The sequence below is a fragment of the Amphiura filiformis genome, chromosome 1 (assembly GCF_039555335.1).
Source record: "Amphiura filiformis chromosome 1, Afil_fr2py, whole genome shotgun sequence".
Taxonomy (NCBI): Eukaryota; Metazoa; Echinodermata; class Ophiuroidea; order Amphilepidida; family Amphiuridae; genus Amphiura; species Amphiura filiformis.
This window is the reverse complement of record NC_092628.1, coordinates 95,438,918-95,460,027: the sequence shown is the minus strand read 5'-3', so window position 1 is coordinate 95,460,027 and position 21,110 is coordinate 95,438,918. Positions and strand designations below refer to the sequence as shown.

General features: G+C 37.0%; 1 protein-coding gene and 1 long non-coding RNA gene across 2 annotated transcripts; both read right to left on the bottom strand.

The window, feature by feature from the left end:
- Positions 1-5,805: 5,805 nt before the first annotated feature.
- On the bottom strand, positions 5,806-7,504 carry LOC140167615 (uncharacterized). Its single transcript, XR_011861064.1, has 3 exons — positions 7,426-7,504; positions 6,370-6,517; positions 5,806-6,151 (listed from the first exon to the last, which is right to left on the bottom strand). It is a non-coding gene; the product is annotated as an uncharacterized lncRNA (long non-coding RNA).
- A 576-nt stretch (positions 7,505-8,080) lies between these two features.
- On the bottom strand, positions 8,081-20,540 carry LOC140164610 (nose resistant to fluoxetine protein 6-like). Its single transcript, XM_072187940.1, has 9 exons — positions 20,480-20,540; positions 14,420-14,577; positions 12,791-12,878; positions 12,557-12,674; positions 10,712-10,971; positions 9,724-9,897; positions 9,420-9,516; positions 8,426-8,518; positions 8,081-8,264 (listed from the first exon to the last, which is right to left on the bottom strand). Exons 1-9 carry the CDS (start codon positions 20,538-20,540, stop codon positions 8,081-8,083), a joined length of 1,233 nt encoding a protein of 410 aa, XP_072044041.1.
- Positions 20,541-21,110: the final 570 nt, after the last annotated feature.

Genomic DNA, 21,110 nt, shown 5'->3' with positions numbered 1-21,110 from the left:
TTGAAATCCACTCAATCTAACATTACCAGTATGTAGATCTCATGTGTGGACATAAAATGCACCAATGACTGTGGCAATTGAAGCTACAAAGAAAAAAATACAATTAAAGCCATGCCCAAACTGTCCCGATTCACCCCGTTTTACGGTTCGTGTTTCTCGAATGGTGCATTCATGATTATACAGCATGCATGTCATGTGCAGCAGGCATGTAATTTTTAAACTGCTCAGTAAGCTTAACTAATTTAACATATCCTGATGATACAAAATGGAAAACCAAGTTCAAATATACATCCAGCAATGTGTCCAAAAGTCAAGTAGACCTTTAAAGAAAATTTAAATGTTTACTAACCTGTTTTATTTGCAAATTTAGGCCTCAAGTTTATGTACGTCATACGTACGCTTGCAACTCCTTTTGCTTGCTGCTGTACATTGGGCAATATCCACTCTGGAAAAGTGTTGGGCGAAAGCGATATCGCACTACTACAATTTTAATCCAAAAATATAATTTTCGAATGTCCAAACATTTATGGTGGATCTAGGATTAAAAACCTGTTTTTTAAAGGTCAAAATGCGAATATCCAAAAATTTGAAATTGTTTTTCAACATGTTTCTGATATAGGCCTAGGCCGACTAGCCCTGAGACAAGATGATCCAGATCCAGATCCTACATCAAGTTCAAACAAACGGACACATTCAAGGCATTTGTCATTGGCTGATGCCCCATCCCGCTCGCGGCAGTGGCATAAGTTTTGCACTCGCATGTGCGTAGGCCTACTCACAAACACTTGTGCACGCGTGTATGCATACCTACAATAATTTGCAAATGCGCGTGCGTAGGCCTACCTGTAAACACTTGTGAAGCGAGAGTGTAGGCCTATACTTGCAAACACTTGCGAATTCGCATGCGTACCCGTAATAACTTTCGCGCACTCCATAAACACTTGCGAACTCGCATGCGTACCCGTAATAACTTTCGCGTACCCATAAACACTTGCGAATGCGCATGCGCACTCGAAAACACTTGAAAACTCGACCGCGTAACGCAATGTCTTGTGCACGCACGCCGCGCGCGTTCCCGCAATAACTTTCGAACACAAGTGCGCACCCATAAACACTTGCGCATGCGCATGCGATTTGCAAACACTTGCGCGTGCATGCACGCATAAACACTTGAGAACGAGCGCATACTGCGTAAAACTTGCGAACGTGCGTGCGTGCTCGCAAACACTTGGGAACGGGCATGCGTACCCAATAACCCGCGCACGCACGCTAGTACTCATAAACACTTGCAAACTCGCGTGCCTACCTGCAATATCTTGCCCGCGCATGCGTGCACATAAACACTTGCGAACGTGCGTTTGTACTTGCAAACATTAGTGTATGCACATGTGTACTTGCAAACACTTGCGCGAACGCTGCAGCGGCGCACCCGCAATAACTTGCAAACACATGTGCGTACCCATAAAGACTTGAACATGTACATGCGTACCCATAAAGACTTTGCGCCGCGGCGTGCGTATTCGCATATACTTGTGAATGTGTGAACCGGCAATGTACGCAATAGTACCCAGGAACACTTGTAAACATGAGTGCGTGCTCGCAAACATTTGCGAACGCATGTGTGTACCGGCGAGATAACACTTGTGCACGCGCGTACGCACTGTACCCACCCACAATATCACAATATTTAGAGAGGGCATGCCCACCGACCTCGATCTGCACACCATGGCGATATCCGGGCAATACCCGGGCGACATCACATAATCGGGTTAGTAAAATAGAAGATATGCGAAGTTCCAATAGGCCTATTAGGGACCACTCACAAACACTTGTGGGGGGGGGTGATGCAAAAAAAAATCATCGCGAAAGTTATTCGCCCCCCCCTTTCAGTTCTCACAAAATTCAAGGCCGCCCTTTTTGACAAGAAAATTATGAGTCAATCCCATAGAAAATCATATAGGCTAGGCCTAAACTCAATTTTCCTGGGAAAATTTTAGTCATTTTTTCAAGGCCCCTGCCGTACCCATAAGAGGGTCAAAACTAAAGCCCCACCCCACCCTTTTGCATCAACCCCCCCCTCCCCACAAGTGTTCACAAGTGTTCACCATGTTGTAGGAATTCCCATAATTATCAACATCAGCCCGCCAATATTGAGCGGCGACGGGGCCGTATAGTATACCCCGTACCACCCGGTGTTTTCGGGTAAGTCATTGGAGGTAGTGCACGCCGCGCGCCACTTGAAGAAGGAAAACGGAAGTCCGGTTTAAATCGTTAGATCATGCGGCCTGGATATATAAAATGAAATTTGGGTAAAATCTCAATGCTCTCGACCTTTAAACATGTTAATATACTAGGCATAGGCTAATTTCGTCCTAATAATATTTTATGTAAGGTCATTAAGTTGTGCATTGAAACATTGGTTGAAATCAGGTTGAAATTTCAACGTTGTATCAACGTTGAAGTTTCAACCTGATTTCAACCTCCTTAATTTTTGCATTGAAAGTTGGTTCAAACATGGTTGAAATCAGGTTGAAATTTCAACGTTGTATCGACGTTGAAATTTCAACCTGATTTCAACCAATCTCTAGGTTGAAATCGGGTTGAAATCAGGTTAGGTTCGATTTCGACGTTGTATCAACGTTGATACAACGTCGAAATCCTAACCTGTGCCCACTGGGTATGGATAATAAAGCTGCAGATGCGTAAGAAAGCATCAAACTGCCGCAAAAGATATAACACTGGAATAACAAAAATGGTTTATTCTGTTAGTCTGTCATGTTCAGTTTTATTCCTGCTAGTATCATAGTTTTCCTTAAAGGTATGTGATCCAATTGTAACACAGGGTATTTTCTATACTGCTCCAAAAAAGTATCCTTGCACTTGGAAAAATAATCACAATTTCAAAACTGAACCATATTGGGGTAAATTTGTTTTTTTAATAGATGGACTATCTAATCCTGTACATTATGACACCCCATTGAATCTAATGACTTCCAGAAACAAAGTTACAAGCATTTGACTAGACGAAGGTCCCGTTTTAAAAGTGACAAACTGGCCTATTCAAAACTCCGCGGACTAGACATCTGGTTTGAGAGTGATGAATGGCTAATTTGTGCGTGCCTTTAATTTAAAACAAAAGAAAACTGAAACAAAAGAGCTGACAAATAAAATGGAAGTTTATGAAAAGTACAGAGAAGTAAAAACTGAAATAAATACTGCTTTAAATAAAGCTTCATTGAAGAAACTGTGTTGTCTCTTTATTGAGCTTGTTGGAATCTTTTTGCGCCTTGTATAGGCCAGTTTGTCACTTTTAAAACTGAACCTTCATCTATTCAATTGCTTGTAACTTTACTTCTTGAGGTCACATTGGATTCAATGTGGTGTCATAATGTGCAGGATTAGATAGTGCATCTATAGACAAATCCAAGTAGCCAAGTCATGGTCAGGATTTGGTCGGACATCTTTGGGTAGCCGCTAGCACCAACCTGGTGCTTTGAGCGTCCAATTGTGCAAATAAAAGCCGCCTAACACCTAGAGAAGATGCAAGGACGAGGAGGGTTAATAGAATAATAGCTAATAATATATATAATGGAGGTAATTCCGCAGGTAATCCCGTCGCATCTATATACATATAGCCCTTTTGTTCGCAAGTACATCAATGCATAGATACCGCGTGTATTAATCCGATTATTATGTCACTTCAACAGCGAATAGACCATGCTGTGTGTTTGGTCGAAGGGAACTGTATTGTGTTATTCCAGTTTGTCTGCCTGTGTTTTCGCGGAAGGTGTAAAACGGGTGATGGAATGCAGTTTAAAATTCCGCCAAGGCCGAATCATTTCACATTTTGAGTGCATTGTAGCCGACGGCTACCCAACTAAAGGCTGCTAGTCAGGTGTAGGAATGCGTGTATTTGGATTCGTCTATATGTATTACAAAACAAATTTACCCAAATATGGTTCAGTTTTAAAATTGTGATTATTTTTCCAAGTGTAAGGATACTTTTTTTGGCGCAGTATACTTTTCAACCTCGCATTGAGACCCATCACCCAAAGCTTCTTAAAGATCCCAAGGTTTGAATTAACTTGCTCTAGCAATTTGGATTCTAGAAGCAAAAATGTGTATCACAATCTCCATAGAACTGTGCACAACCTCTGCGGTTGTATTCACCAAACTACCATGTTTTTGTTTATACCGCCTAAAATGAAACATATTCCAGGGCTAAAATTTCACTGGGGCTATGAGAAAATTGTGCTTTCAACTGATAACAAAATCTGCATTTTGATGGGGGTAAAGTAGGCAGATGAGTGGCTGTCAATCGGGTCACACCTTTTACGGTTTAGAAGACAACAAGGGGATAGGAACGTCAAACATTTGACAAGCGACACAAAATGTTTAATGAAAGTGGGGTAAATTGGACTTGGGCCAGATGATTTAAGATGTAAAAATCAAATCTTTAATATGAATCTGAATTTGCATCTATAAGATTTTAAAATCTAATTCAGATAATTTGAGTTTACTCTTTTGGATCATGAATTTTTAATCGAATTTGGATTTGTCCCTCATTATGTTATAAATTTATCTTAGGAATTCAGAGCAATTCATTTTGCCCTGGAATTTTGATAGTTTTCGACATTCTCGACATTACACAGTGCCAGAGTGAATAATGACTAGCTTGGGGAATAAATGTTACAACCAAGCAACACTTACGTATGACATCTCTGATGCATGGTATGATGTTGGATATGCTTGATAATATGTTTGTATAACCAGACCATGTATGAGATACGCCGAGTAAGTCAACCTACTCAATGGTATCCAGAATGACCAACACAGAAAGTCATTAATCCAACCTGAAATAAATGAAATAAATACACGATATGAAGATGGATATGTTTGGTAATAGGTTTGTATAACCAGACCATGTATGACATACGATGAGTAAGTCAACCTACTCAATGGTATCCAGAATGACCAACACAGAAAGTCATTAATCCAACCTGAAATAAATGAAAGGTACACGATATGAAGATGGATATGATTGGTTTGTATAACCAGACCACGATATGATGTTGGACATGATAACAGATTCTCTTGAATCCTCCTTCAGCTAATGTTCCATCAAAAGAGGCTATTTTATTATTAAAGTGTTTTATTTCACGTTTCATTGTGCATGTGTAATTCTTCTTTCCCCTGTGTTTAATTATCTTTAACTGATTCTTTGTCTATCGATCAATGCCCGCTAGTTGTCTGCTTCTACTTGCATAATGCCTTTAAAAAAATGTTTGATTGGCGTAACCCGACCGACCCTAAAAAATAGGCCCGACCCTAGACTTGTTTTCTTATTTTTTTTGCAAAAATGGATTTAAAAAGTAAAAAAGATTAAAATTTAAAAAAAAATTAGAAAAATTCATGATTTTCAGCTTAAAATGTGTGTAAAGAAATTTAATAAAAAAAAATTGCCGACCGACCTACCCTAATTTTTTTTTTTTCATGTTACGCCAATCAACAATTATTTTAGGCCTAAGTTCATCAAGGACTCCAGCAACCGACTGACTAATCATACTGATAAATACAGACTAAATACATAGAATTCTATGTAAGGAGAGAGTTACTTCTATCAAATCTTGTGGAGTTGAATTTCACAAAAGTAACATCAAAAACAAGTCAAATTTAGCATTCCGGCTTGTACATATGCTGGTATCATCAATCTTGCTGTCAATTTAGAGCTTTTGGTACCAAATGAGGTATAAAATTACTAACAAAATGTTACACACGACTCCTTTCTTGGAAATTGCAATGAGATGTACATCATAATAGAGAAGGGGTTGGGGGTATGTATGGGTACCTCAGGACCGGGGCTCGGATTCAGGTCAAAAAATTAGAGATAGTGAAAGCAATTCCAATGAGGTGCCTCGGCGTAAAAGGGAAGGGATTTGATGGGTATTTTACCTCCATATCCGTAATAGCAAGCGAATATCACCCACGCCAAGGCGAATGACCATCCCAATCTACTGAAAGTCCCATACAGGATATTTTCTGCATTGGTCCATACACTTTGGAATGCCAATGCGCCATAGCTGGTGTATGTTCCATATACGACGCTTATACCTGCTGCAAATGCTAAAGCCCATCCAACAGACACAACAATCTGAATAAAGTGTGAAACAAACATATAGGAACAGTCATTAGAATTATACGACCTAGACTGACCCACGTGAAACAAAAGAAAAGTAATTAAGATCTCAGGAAAGGGGTGTTTTTTTAATATTCACCATACACGGACAAATGGTAAAACAGATCATTTGCAGCTACAGTCTGCAAATTTGTTATTTAGAATCAAGAGAGATGATATGACGAGATACTTACTGAGGAAAGACGTATGCGTTGATGTTCACTTATTTGCTTATACATAATATAACCCATGATCATTCCTATTAAGTAAGGAGGAATACGTGAGTATGGTTGGAAGTACACCAGTTTCAAGTAGCTATTTGTAGAATACTCGTCGATGGACCTGTATTTCATATGAGATAAAAGTGTGACCAAAGGTTACATTTTCGATTAAGCACGTCGGGCAAGTTTAACTTTCTCCACGCGGATGATGATTGTAGACGACAAATTTCAATTCCATATTTGGAATCGGCATGAAAAATCCATAAAATGAGTATTGGTTCCATGGTTTTTTAAGATAACTCTTGATATTTTAAGAGAATATCTCAAAACTTTTTATGTTGAAACCTAAAGCCAGCATGCAAAGCATTAACAATCAATACACTCTGACCGTTTTTAGGGTTTTCTTGATCAACCTCTTGTACGAAACAAAGGTGTGAATTCCCTGTTCGAAACCGGGGTTCGAAATAACCACTGACTTACGGTTCCTACTGCTGAAAGATTCCCAATACATTTGGACAGTAAAATGAAGTAAAATAGATAACTATATCAACAGAAGAATAAAAATATAGACACAGATATTAATACATTTCACAACACTGTGTTTCACGCCAAAGCGATCTTCAGGTGAATAAATTAAAAATGAAAACCACGATGATCAAAGGCCTTTCCAAAAACTCCGTAACCTAGCAACGAAATAAAGCGTGCACGCAACGTACACAACAGAAGAATATATATTTTGTGGTGCCAAATTACATTAAGGTTACTGTTGGTCAATGTTACATTAAGGTAACTCTTGCTTTCTTGCCCTGCGGGGCCCTTCTATATTGGAACTCCATTAGTAAAGAACTCAACTATGGGAGTCTCCGGCCTCGGGCCTGCCGACACTGTGGCCTGGATGTTTTTTGTTGATACTGTGACTTGGCATGGTAATTATCTTGTCATCATTGACTTATATTTTTTGGTAAGTTGTCTTGGCGAGATCATTCATATCATGCTGATAATAGACAAACTTAGATAAAATCTACTTACAGAGCCAGATTACCTCCAAACAGGTTACCGTACGCATTTGTAGTCAGGTGATCTCTACCAATCAAATAGCCTGTCGTCACCAAGCTAGCTAAGAACATGACCGAGGTAATGATTATGCCACTGATTTGAGACCTGTGTGGAAAAGTCAAAGCTTAATACCATCACATCATCACCATCGCCATCGTCGTTATGATCCTCACTATCTCCTTCATTTCTACCCGTAATCCTCATCCTTGTTATCATCCTCCTCCAATATCCTCCTCACCGACATCATCCTCGTCATAATTGTATTCTTCATCATTGTTCATGTTGTTAGCAACCGTATGTGCATTTTATTTATTTAGAGTCTTACTATTTATTATATTTACCTGAATAAGGGCAGTAGAATCAATGGAGAGATAATGAAAAATTGCATATCACAGGACAAATACCAAGACCACTGCATACACTGTAAACATAAGAAATTAAACAAATCAACATAGCATTCTCCTCAATTTCATTTTTACGGTTTGCATCTTGCTCTGTCATGTCTGTTACTAATACTAGATAATGCAAAGTCAAAAAACATTTACACCAAATGCGATCCTTCAAACAAATTTTATTCTTATATTATAATGTTTGTGATATTTGTGCCGTCACTGACTATTATAGGAAGTCAAATAAAAATATATACCATGTCAGTTAGTGGGAAGTAATTGTTGATGTAAAGAAGATTTCGCCACCAATACTTTTCGCATAGAGAATCAAAGTAAATAGCTTGATACCACTTAGGTCCATCTCCGAAGTATGGATGATGGTAGATCATGAAGAGGATAACAAATGCGTACAATGGAGTGATTCTGAAACAAAAGAAGACTCTGTATTAATGAAAAACAAAACAACAACAAAAATATGAGTTTTGTGTGTGTTGTGTTGTGTGGGTGTGGGAGAGAAACAAAACTTTAGTCAATTACGGAACGTGTCATGCATGTTAAGATGAAAATTTAAGAAATAATCAAACCTCCATATTCGATGAAAGTAGAAAAGAAGCCATGACATTTTCCCGTCGGATTTCGCCATCCGGGTGAATGTGACATAAGACAGTAGAAGCCCGCTGAAAATAAGGAAATAACAATTAAAAAAGAAAAATATAATATTTACAGTAGCGATTCACTAAACGTAAATCTCCATGGTCGTCGGGTGTAAGAAAGATTTTTCTAAGTGTTTTTGTTCCGAACGGTTTTGTTCCGAAGGTCGTTTTCCAAACACGCGCTATGCTATGGAAGGTCGTAAACCCAAAAAGTCTTTGCTCAAAGGGTAATTTATCCGACAGGTATTTAGTCTGAAGGGTCTTTTGTCCAAAAATGGCGGCAATTACAATGGGTTATTATTCCGAAATATTATTCCCAAAGGTTCGTTATACTCCGAAAGGTTTTTATTCCGACAGGGCATTAGTTCGAAAATTATTCAAGAGTCATTAAAGGTATTTATTCCAAAGAAGCGGTATTCCGAAAATGATACAGGGGTTATTATTCCAAGAGCAAAAACGCTTCCGACTGATAGTTTTCGGAGCATTGGCCCTTCGGAATAATAACCTTTTAGACTTTTGGAGTACGAACCTATCAGTATAGAAACCTTCCAGAGAAATGGCCTTCCGGAAGTCAAAAACTGTTCGGCATAAAATATTTTGGGAACAAAATGCCTTCGGAGCAAAAATCATTCCATTTGGAACAAAAACACTTCGCAATATAGACCTTCACCCGTTTCTTCAACATGAGCTTGAGATTCGCAGTATATATGGGAGCCGTCAAAGCCATCATAACTTCAAACACAGAAAATGACATGTGCTGTTATGACCAACGGCATACCGTGACTCTACACACGCACCCGGGCACATGCACCCCATACACACCCACCCTCTCTCATGAATACAATTCATTTCCGTACACATGGAGCTACATGGTACAAGTTGGGAGAATGGCCGTCTTTCTGGATCACCTTGTCTTAAAACATACCTCATGAAGAAGAACGTGTCCACTGCTGAGTAGGAATTGCCAACAGCTTGAAAGAAGAAACTGGGAAGTGAATTTTCAAATAGGTCTGGTGCATTTTCTGTATTAGACAAAAAACAAACACAAACTAAAGCTTCCACTATCATTTCGCTAGGTGTTACGCTTTCTTTTTGTAATGCAGCACAAGTTTTTACTCCCTGCAGGTCATTGTTTTGCCCGTTGTTTTGACATTTACATTTATACAGAGATTAACAAGCAAAGTATTATATTGGTGCACATACTTCCTTCAGTCTCATATTATACAAACCTACTCCAGTCATCAAATTGAACGCAAATATATGTCCAAGAGCTACCCATGTTAAGCTGATAACACGTATACCATGCAGACATCCAATGGATTGAGACTGACCAATGGTGGTATCCAGAAGTTTGGATATGTTTCGATTGAAAGCAAAACACAGTAGAACTTCTTGAAGCATACCTGAGAAGAAGGATAAAAAATATATCTCATCGATTGTGAAATTGAATTAATATTAATATTTAGAACGAGGCGCTCAAAAACGAAAAACAAATCAAAAGAAGAGCATGAAGAAAAAATCAACGTGAACTGCCTGTGGATATAAGAATTATAGATTCTACCAAAAAGGTTTGATGAATCGAAAGTGCAACCTGAGATTACGATATTGCTATTAGAGAACTTCAAAAAGTTGAACGACTTTAGGGCGAAATCAGGTCAAGTCACACAACACAAGACGATACTTGTTAGCGCCAATCTGGCTTGAAATGTGGGTGTGGGGGGGTCGGTTTGAATTGTCAAAAAGTGGCTGAAAAAATGGTGGGGGACACATCCCCCTGTCCCCCACCCCGGCATTGACGCCCATGGATACGAAACCTGAGGAAGCGCTTTCTTTTCAAAGAGAATGTGGACCACGGTGTGGACTGCGGAATGAACTTCCTGTAGATGGTGTGAACAGACATCTGATGAATGGTAAATGGTATTCCAGAAAATAAGTTCACACTCCCTACATGGAGGATTTTATTTTTCAATCAAAAATTATCTGGAATTCTAAGTTTACCTTCGGCAAACGACTGGAATTCCAATTGCAATTGTTCATGAATTAAAAAAGTGCCTTAAACATTTTGATTGCCGAGTTTTAACCGAGAATAATTATATTTTGCTGGAAGTTTCCCACTTTCATACAAATAATTCAATCAATCAATCAATCAATCAATCAATCAATCAATCAATCAATCAATCAATCGATCAATCGATCAATACACACACATGCACATACTTGGTTTCGAGCCCAGTGACTCCGAAGGGTTGCTTTGTTCCGTTGAACTAACTATGTTTTTGACTTCGTGATTCACTAAAGGTTTTGTTTCTTCGGGTAAAGAATTGGTTGCATTCTTGGTTTCTCCTGTACTGCCATACGATTGGTGGGATGGTAACCGTAATTTATTGTCGTTGGTCATCTTTCTTTTCTTGTATTTCTGGAAAACGTCAAGAGCTGCACCTGATAACATCATAATGGCTAAAATCAGGCAGAAAACACTGCAAATAAATCAAAACAATAAATTTCAAAATATCAAATGAAGCGTGAATCATAATTATTTCTGCAAGTCCAGATGGGTCTCATTTTCGGCCTTCTGCAGGATGAACCCTTTTTGTGAGATATCATGATGTATAGATGTCCGATTTTTTTCTTTACAATTTGTCAGGAAATTGACCCGATTTCGTGAATCTTGAGCCAAAATGTCCCCATAACAAAAATGTTGAGAATAATAATGTCAAACCTGTTGAATTTGGCCCCAAATTCCAGGATTGAGGTACAGAAATGCCGGGATTAGTCTCACTGTCGGGAAAAAAAATGGGTACCACTTCAGACACTCGACTCGGAGGCGCGTCCCTACCCAAACCAAAATTGAGTTCGACCCCGGTAAACTTGTGGCAGTCTCGTCCAGGATATATGGGATGCATCTTACCCTTAATTAAGGGTGTTTAATGTGATCATTAATTTCTAACAAAACATTATTATTATTATTATGTTCAATTATAGACCTGAATAATACCAACAGCTATCACAATAATAAACTGTATATACACATAATATTTTGTAGCAATTTTATATAAACAGCACATAATTTTGTGTGGAAATTGAGGGCGCTATTTACATATATTTTTAATTTAAATTGTCCAAATAATATGAGTTTATATATCTTACATTTCATGATAATGTTTTTTGAAAATTCCCTTGTCATTTGTTAGTCTGTTTGCTGATGTTCTGATATCATTTTACAAGTGTCTACCCATTGTAAAGATGCAAAAAGCTTTTAAATAAATACGGTCATCATTGTTCAACTTTTCTTTAAAATGACTCAGTTTTACATGCCATCAAACAACCGTTAACGTCTTTGATATTTCTTATACCATTTTAGACCAAATGGCTGCTGATAGACACAGTGCAAACCCAGTGTAAGCCATGGAATCAGCGAAAATGGTTTTACTCCATCTAACTCAATGAACACCCTTTGTTACTCAATTATAGGCCCTACTACCTAAAACTCTCACGGAGCTTCTAACCCAATAAACCCGCAATTTTGGCGTCAATTATCTCGCCATAAGGCTCCTAGTTTTGAATCAGTGTCCTCATACCAGTGGCGTAAAAATGTGCCTCCCCTCGTATAGACATAATATATAAAATAACTAGAACAAAGACGCCCCTTGGATTTTGACGAGCTGGCTGGAAGAATATTGGTGTTTACATCGTGACGTCGTTTGAAATTGTATTTAGTCAAAAATCATTTGAAAAGTGACCGAAAAATGACGAACATTGCATTTTCTTTCCATACTGGCATATTGTAAACATCATGGTAAAGTACCATATAGCCTAGCTGAGGCGTTACTCCAATACCGTATATGTTAGCATGGTTAGAAAATATTTCTGCTGCTGATCCCATGTTGACATTGGTTAAATACATTTCCAAAACGTGTTAAGATGTTATGTTAGGCTGTCGGTACTCTTCCTATTTTGTGCCTCCTGATCTTGAAAGGTTGGCTACTATGTCGCATACCCTGCTACTTCGAAAGTCAAGTGCCCCCCATGCAAGCCCTTTAAGAATTGTACTTCAACGCTTACGTGAAACATATAAATCCAGTATCATATGGCCTCTGTGGGAAATCCTGGCAATTAACAGGTGAATCGCTAAACATGGGCGTCGCTAAGGTAGCTATTGAACGATACTCGGCTGGTATTACTGCATGAAGAAAAAATAACAAAACAGTAAAACACATCAAATTGAGATTCAAATGTTTTTGTTATTGGGGACATGGACACAGTGTTTTATTTGTAAACCGATGAAAACATACTTACACTTGGTAAGAAGGCCTATATTCCGTGTAATTGCCTCCTCTGAACACACTTCAGGAACGCACACGCCATACTTGAACTCTAAAGTGGACTGTTTAATGAAGTAGAACGAAACATTAACATTTATTGAATTTCAGCAAAGATAGATGGCTGGTTGAAAAGAGCTCGAATAGTTTTTTTTTAATATAAATTACATTTGCTAGTAGTTGTTTATTCGATAGATTAAATGATTAATTATTTGTTTATTATTTGTTTTGTAGGTTCCAGTTTTTTATCTCATCGTGTGGTTCAGCGGTGTCGGGGCTGTGCATATGACGTATCATAGCGTAAATATGGCGGACTACTCAAATGCATTTAACAAAAGCATGATTACAATCTATCGCGACAGTTCCTCTCACAAATGCGCTACGATCAAATAGGTTGATAACAACATTTGATTGAATGAACTACACTGCGCCGTGATTACGGTGAAGGACACCGGTTCAAATCTTTTGTTTGGAGCCAATCATTTCAATAACAAAATCAATAGCTTAACCTTGGAATAGTGGTCTATTGGCGCATATCACTATAATAGAGAGATTGCGATGTCTTATACGCGGCATGCGTATAGAAAGCCGTTCCATGTCAGTGTATTTTGCTGCTGTGTCAGTTGGACAACTGTTTGGTTTCTTTTTGAGCCCAGTTTAGGATGCTTCAGTTTTTACATTAAAAATCATTGCAAACTCTCTCACTCGGCTATTTCAAAAAGGTAAATGGGCTTCCTTAAAGGCCCATTCAGTGATTTGCTCATCCTGACGAGCGTAAAAATCATCAAAATTCAGATTTTGGTATCTTTGTCATTGTCATAGATGTGCTAACATAGCCTACGAGTGGTTCAGTCGAAAGCCGTGTATTTAAGACAAAATAAGATATTTTCCATAAATCTGTAATTTAGATACTGACAGTATCTAAATTAGCTACATGTATTTGAATGGGGCTTCAACTTCGTCAGTACTGCTGTTATCTTCGTTTTTTGCCAAATTTGTCATTTCAAAAATACCAAATGACAATTTGAATGACTTATCTTTCACTTGTAAGCAATTTATAAACAATTTTTTTTACACTTGCGCTGTGATCACTGAATGGGTCTTTAACTTGTGCAATAAATGTGAGCATTAAAATGAAACTAATTCTAAAACATTTTAGAAACAATATCATTTTGGCGTATAGGCTACAACGCGTGATTCCCTGCTGAAATGGTATAATTATATTAATGTATTTCGTATCGTATACAGAGTTAATATAGAGCTCTATGTTGTACGTATATAGCACAGTTTAGCACATGATGGTGACCGGAGAATTGGACGCGGTCGAAATGGCAATAATTTAATGTTTCGTTTGGTAGTTTTTAACATTTTAAAGAAAACGTGTCAAAATAAGACAGGAAATAACCACAAAGATTGCCTTTAAAATGACTAAAGTGTAAAAGCAGATAAAGGTCACAGCCCATTGTCTTAGACCTGCTGTAGTTTGTTCAGCTCTCTTTGGGCATAATTATACAGAATAAAACGGGTCGCCAATCCCGACACAAAATAATTGCACCGCCCAAGAGGGCCATGGTATATACCCCTTCCATTTTCTTGTTAGGATTACCGGTAGAGGTGCGGAACTCGGAATAGCAGACGAATTGATTCCGAAGTTGACGGAGCAGTAATGGAAATCTTGAAGAGATGAACATCCGTCATAGTCGCCCAACCATTCGAAATTTCCAGCCATAACACCAGCTGGCACTTTACCAAATGCATCTAGTGCTGAAATTAAATATATAAAATTATAAGTAATTAAATTGTCAAGGCCTCTTAGCGTCAAATGTAAGGCATAGGCCTACGCAACGGTGCATATCACAGAATATAAACTTAGTCAACTTTAACGCACTGGACTCAAAACTTATCGCAAGTTCAAGGTTTTCTCAGATTGAATTATGTGTCATGTCGATATATTTTCAGCTGATGAGCTGCATGTACATCTGAGACAGTTGGAAAAGGAAACGATTCTTCTTCTAAGTCCTTAAGGGGATACTACACCCCTGTCCAATTTTGTGCCTATTTTTGCATTTTGCTCAAAAATTATAGCACATTGGTGACAAGTAAGATATGTTTATTATAGGGGCAAGGACTACAACTACTGTACTGAAAATTCAGCAACTCAAAGCAAGTAGTTATTGATTTATTGATCAAATATTGGTGTTCCCTCATTTTTGACTGTAACTCCACAACTGTTGTCTGTGCTGAAATAAAATTTCCAGTGCAGTAGTTGTAGTCCTTGCCCCTATAATATACATATCTTACTTGTCCCTAATGCGCTATAATTTTTGGGAAAATGCAAAAATAGGCACAAAATTGGACACGGGTGTAGTACCCCCTTAAAGCATAGGGCCTAATGTAAGATATGCATTTTAAAAAAGTCCTCTTTTTATTGCGGAATTCACAATTCGCTATTTCATTCCAGTGCTATCGTATATCAGATATAATATCAATGTCGATCTGCTGAACATCTCATAGCTACACGCATGGACGTATAAATAAGACGTATAACAAAGACCCATGGTAATACACGCAACAATTTACCAAATTCGGAAAATAAAAGAAATCATTATAAATGCATTTACCCGCAAGAAAATGAACGCATCCGAAAGCATTGCTCGCAGTACGGGCCCGTGCATTATTTATAGGTTAAATGTAGATCAATGTTGGGAGTGAAATTGTACAAAAAATAATGCACGCGTACTGAGATGTTGAGGCGTCTATTGTTTCTTGCAGAAGTGACAAGAATTGTTGGAAAATGCAAGGAAGTATAAATGCATCAACCCGCAGGATATGCAACAAAAACTTGAAACAGATTTTTCAACTGTGAGAAATCAACCTTTGAAATTGGGCAAAGTTGTTTTTGGACCACTAGTCATGGTAGTGTCCTGATGTCAGTAAATGACTATTTCAACCTATTATTATCTATTCCAATTCTAATATAGGTAATATACGTTAGACATTATCATGATTTCTTTCAATTAAGGTCAACATATGTCGAGTTCCGGTAACTGGAAGCACGATTATATGATTTCCTTCCATATTAGTTCAGATAAAAGCATTACTATAAGTCAACATAATTGTGACTATCGTAGAAAAAGTGATGTTATAACGCAAATTGTATAGAGATGTTGGCAACCTAAAAAAAATAGAATTGTGACCAGTGCCAATATTACACAACTTCGTAATTTAAAAAAATGATGATACTCTTACTTATTACTTACAGCTCAAAATGTCCAGTTTAGGCCCTAAGCCTATATACTAATTATGCCACTAATGCCTGAGATAGTGGTGGGGTGGGGGATAATAATAGTGCAAAAAGTCCGGTTCTTACTCCACATCGCAGCGCGATGCGATGCTGCGATGCTATAAAACTGAAATCTGAGCCAGGTTTTTAGTTACGAGCTCAGCGGTGAAAAATCTGATCGCGCGATGGAAATTTCGGTCCGCGATGTCGGTCCGCGATGGAGTTGGATTTTGTTCAACTTTATAGCATCGCGCTGCGATATCGCAGCCGTGCACGCTTGTGATTGGCTGGTGGAAAATCAAGGTCGGCAAAATGACCATAAAAAGCTATAAAAGGAGATGCAGACCCCACATACTTTTAAAACATCGCAGCATCGCGCAATGACATTAAAATGTACATTTTAATTTCATCGCACGATGCCAGCTATGTCACGATTTAGGGGTCATTTAGAAATTATGAGAATTGAAAATAAGCATCTAGAAAAAAGTTATTCTTATGTTTGACTTTATTTTATTAGGATCTGTAAAATAATCTATTTCTTTTGTTTTTCATTGTATTATGAGGAAAATTATGAGAATTAAAAATAAGCATCTAGAAAAAAGTTATTCTTATGTTGGACTTTATTTTATTAGGGTTTGAAAATCTATTTCTTTTGTTTTTCATTGTATTATGAGGAAAATTATGAGAATTGAAAATAAGCATCTAGAAAAAAAGTTATTCTTATGTTTCACTTTGTTTTATTAAGATCTGTAAATCTATTTCTTTTGTTTTTCAGTGTATTATGAGGAAAATTATGAGAATTGAAAATGAGCATCTAGAAAAAAGTTATTCTTATGTTGGACTTTATTTTATTAGGGTTTGAAAATCTATTTCTTTTGTTTTTCATTGTATTATGAGGAAAATTATGAGAATTGAAAATAAGCATCTAGAAAAAAGTTATTCTTATGTTTGACTTTGTTTTATTAAGATCTGTAAATCTATTTCTTTTGTTTTTCAGTGTATTATGAGGAAAATTATAAGAATTTATATTTACAACCCCTACTAAAACAAAGTCAAGCATAAAAATAACTTCTTTCTAGATGCTTATTTTCAATTCTCACAATTTTCCTCATAATACAATGAAAAACAAAAGCAATAGATATACAAACCCTAATAAAACAAAGTCAAACATAAGAATAATTTAAAAAGAATAAAAATCCATTTCTTCTGTTTTTCATTGTATTATGAGGGATTTATGAGAATTGAAAAGAAGCATCTACAAAAGGTTTTCTTATGTTTGACTTTATTTTATTAGGGTTTGAAAATCTATTTCTTTTGTATTTCATTGTATTATGAGGAAAATTATGAGAATTGAAAATAAGCATCTAGAAAAAAATTATTCTTATGTTTGACGTTGTTTTATTAGGGTTTGAAAATCTATTTCTTTTGTTTTTTATTGTATTATGAGGAAAATTATGAGAATTGAAAATAAGCATCTAGAAAAAAGTTATTCTTATGTTTGACTTTGTTTTATTAGGGGTTGAAAACCTATTTCTTTTGTTTTCCATTGTATTATGAGGAAAATTATGAGAATTGAAAATAGGCATCTAGAAAAAAGTTATTCTGATGTTTGACTTTATTTTATTAGGGTTTCAAAATCTATTTCTTTTGTTTTTCATTGTATTATGAGGAATATTATGAGAATCGAAAAAAGCATCTAGAAAAAGTTATTCTTATGTTTGACTTTATTTTATTAGGGTTTGAAAAAATATATATTTCTTTTGTTTTTTCATTGTATTATGAGGAAAATTATTAGAAATGAATAGAAGCATGTAGAAAAATGTGATTCTTATGTCTGACTTTGTTTTAATATTAGGGTTTGTAAATCTAAAAGAAATATGAGAATTGAAAATTTAGATCTTTATATTTTATGTTTTGTATATTGTCTTTCACTGTATCCCGCATTATCCTATATATAGCGCGATGCGATACTGCGATGCTATAAAAACTGTAATCTGAGCCAGGTTTTTACGAGCTCAGCGGTGAAAATTCTCATCGCGCGGTGGAAATTTCGGTCCGCGAAAAAGTTGAACAATGTTCAACTTTTTCGCATCTCGCTGCGATATCGCAGCCGTGCGCGCTTCTGATTGGCTGCTGGAAAATCAAGGTCGGTAGAATGACCTTAAAAGGAGATGCAGACCCCACATGCTTTTAAAACATCGCAACATCGCGCGATGAAATTAAAATGTACATTTTAATTTCATCGCGCGATGCTGCGATATTTGAAAAGCATCGCAGTATCGCATCGCGCTGCGAAGTGGAGTCAGGATCGGGCTTAACTCGGTCATAACAATTTGGGTGTTTTGTTTTAGCCCCGGATTTTAGCTGCTTGCCATTTTCTTATATTTTAACCTCGACCCTGGGCCTATTTCACAGGAAAAAACACAAGTGTGTCAGTCTTGTCTTGAAAGTACCCAAAAGCTAATATACTAATCTAGTCCTGTTCTCAGATCAATGAACCTTTGTGAATGTATTAGTTTATGAATGGTCTTTTAATCAGGATAATGAGGCCAAATATATATTTTGTTGTGTTTGTAATTGAGGGGACACACAAATACAGAAATACATGGTATTTTCTTCTATATGGGATCACATTGGTTTATGAATTGAATAAACAATTGTTAAAATATGCTGTGCTTATTGAAATTAACTAAATTTAAATTTCAGCACTATCTTGTATAATCACTAAATACAACTGAAACACCTGCATGATTAACTCAGATTATAGGTCTATATCCATCACTGTTCTTCAACATGGCATACAGAATATGTTATCCAAATTCATGCAGTTTTATAAAAGCTATGTAGGCTTATGGCAAGGTTGGTGGACATTGGATAAGTATATACTAATTTGTATACTTTGTTAGGCCTTTTTTTTAAATTTATTCATTAATTGGTGAATGACCATGCGTTTCGTAGTAGCAAAAAACCTTTTTATAATGGCCTCATTCGCGCCTGACAAGTTATATTTATTTTATCAAGCAAAAGGCTATCCCCTCTTACAAACCTATCGACAGGTCCAATTTCTGTAATGAGGTGTCACCGGGCTTGGAACAGATGATAACAAGTAAAAGGTCAGTAGCCCGGGGTCAGTAGCTCTTGGAATACTTTGATTGAGCCTTTGCATCGGAGATTGGAATTCTAGTTTCCTTTCTCATGAAATAAGGATTAAGAGTAAAATTGTACAAATTTTGTGTTTAGGAGTGCCCTTCTCTCCTGTATCATTTTCCTTGCTATTTTCTTCCATTTCTTGCTTTGTATATCAAAGCTATCTGGGCCAGCATGCATCTTAGCCTACACACAGCGTCAACACCCTATTATAAATATTTTTTCATACAATATATAATATTCTATTATTGACATAGATATAAAGAAAGTTTACATATGCATTGTGATATACACGTGTGATCGAATATTATAATACAAGCACCAGGATTTTAGGTGAATGGGCTAAATGTGTTCCTTTATATAATTGTAATTCTCAAAATTAAATATATCACAATTTTAACTTACGATTTAAAAAAAATCGTTACGCCAAAAATGCAGTAAAAATGTATCAAGAGCAAACAGCAATGGCCGCTAATTAGTGTATTTAATTTCAAGTTAGTGTATTTAAAAACAAAACCTGGGTTTACCTGAAAACAAATCGAATTTCCTTGTAATAGCAACACCATGTGGGATACTAGAGCATGCGCAAATCGTATATAACGTGTAGAATAGAACTTGGCGGTATCTCATATGATAGTCGTACTATGCTTAGCATGAGTCGCTCGGCCTATCTCGAACAAAATCGCCATGCGTAGCTATTGAAAAACGAGAGGATTCGCCGTACTATCACGGCAATTTTTGACACGAAGATATAGGGATGATGACGCTGTGCTACACTGGCTACCCAGGCTTGTGCATTTTGATTGAATGCATGAATGAGCTTGGAACGGACCAACCTGGGTAAACAAACAAACAATAAACAGCTACAAGAGCGAAATGAAAATGAAAATGTTTACTATAAGAAAGTAGAAACCAATGGTGGGCCTCAAACCGCCCGGTCATTTTTGATCTACGATTAGCCTAGGTCGTTTGGGCGTAAACAGGCGGTTTATATGTTTATGAAGGACAAAAAATCTTACGGGGGTTGGTACAACCCCCCCCCCCCTCGTAGTTCTCGGGTTATAATATGGTCTAGAATTATAGGCTATAATATTGCGAATGTTACGAGCACGTGCATTTCACGTTTCCGTACTGTTCCCGTTCCTATGCCTTCGTATTTTTAAAAGGTGCCCATGACTTGATCGACTATTTTTTCAGCATGTTTGATTTATTTTAATGAGAAAGTGATCCACATACCTTGCATATCCACATCCTCGTCGTTCCGCAACATATCAAGAATAGCTTTGCTGCAATCCATGGTGTTCAGTTTTCTTTCAATGAGTTTTCTAAGCAAAAATTTCTTCATAATTATGAGAAAAACGGGCATTAACAACAGCACAGTTTACCGAGTATAAGTTTACTATATTGGACAGTGACACCAAAGAGCAGTCACGAACGCATGACGGTATCGCGGTATTATTATACGAGGGGTATCAAAAAGTTTTAGAAATCGCCCAGAAGTGAAAGAGCTATATCAATGAAATTTTGTCAGTGCAATCACTGGTCCTTATGTACACTTTGATGCAAAAATGGTCTCATAAGAATGTTTACTTTTTTTACAGGCGCTAGATGTCAGTACCAGCCTATGTAACCGCATAACCGGCAAAATGGAGAAAATTGAGGCATGTAGCATGATTAAGTTCCATTTTAAGGGTTACAGTGCCCAAAAAATCTGTGATGAAATAAAAATTCATTTTCCAAAAAGCAACAGTGACAATATCACAATCACCACTGAAGATAACTTTCATTTCATCATCGATTTTCTAGGCACTGCAACCCTTCAAATGCAGGATCTTAATAACGCTGCTTGCCTGAATTTTCTCAATCT

What these genes read in the sequence shown, in the direction of transcription:
- LOC140164610 (XM_072187940.1), bottom strand. Translation starts at nt 20,540, where the DNA reads ATGGATTGCAGCAAAGCTATTCTTGATATGTTGCGGAACGACGAGGAT. An exon ending in TATAGGCCTTCTTACCAAGT is followed by an intron (nt 12,675 to 12,790) that starts GTAAGTATGTTT and finishes TTCTTCATGCAG; the next exon opens with TAATACCAGCCGAGTATCGT. An exon ending in GACACGTTCTTCTTCATGAG is followed by an intron (nt 8,519 to 9,419) that starts GTATGTTTTAAG and finishes CCTTATTTTCAG; the next exon opens with CGGGCTTCTACTGTCTTATG.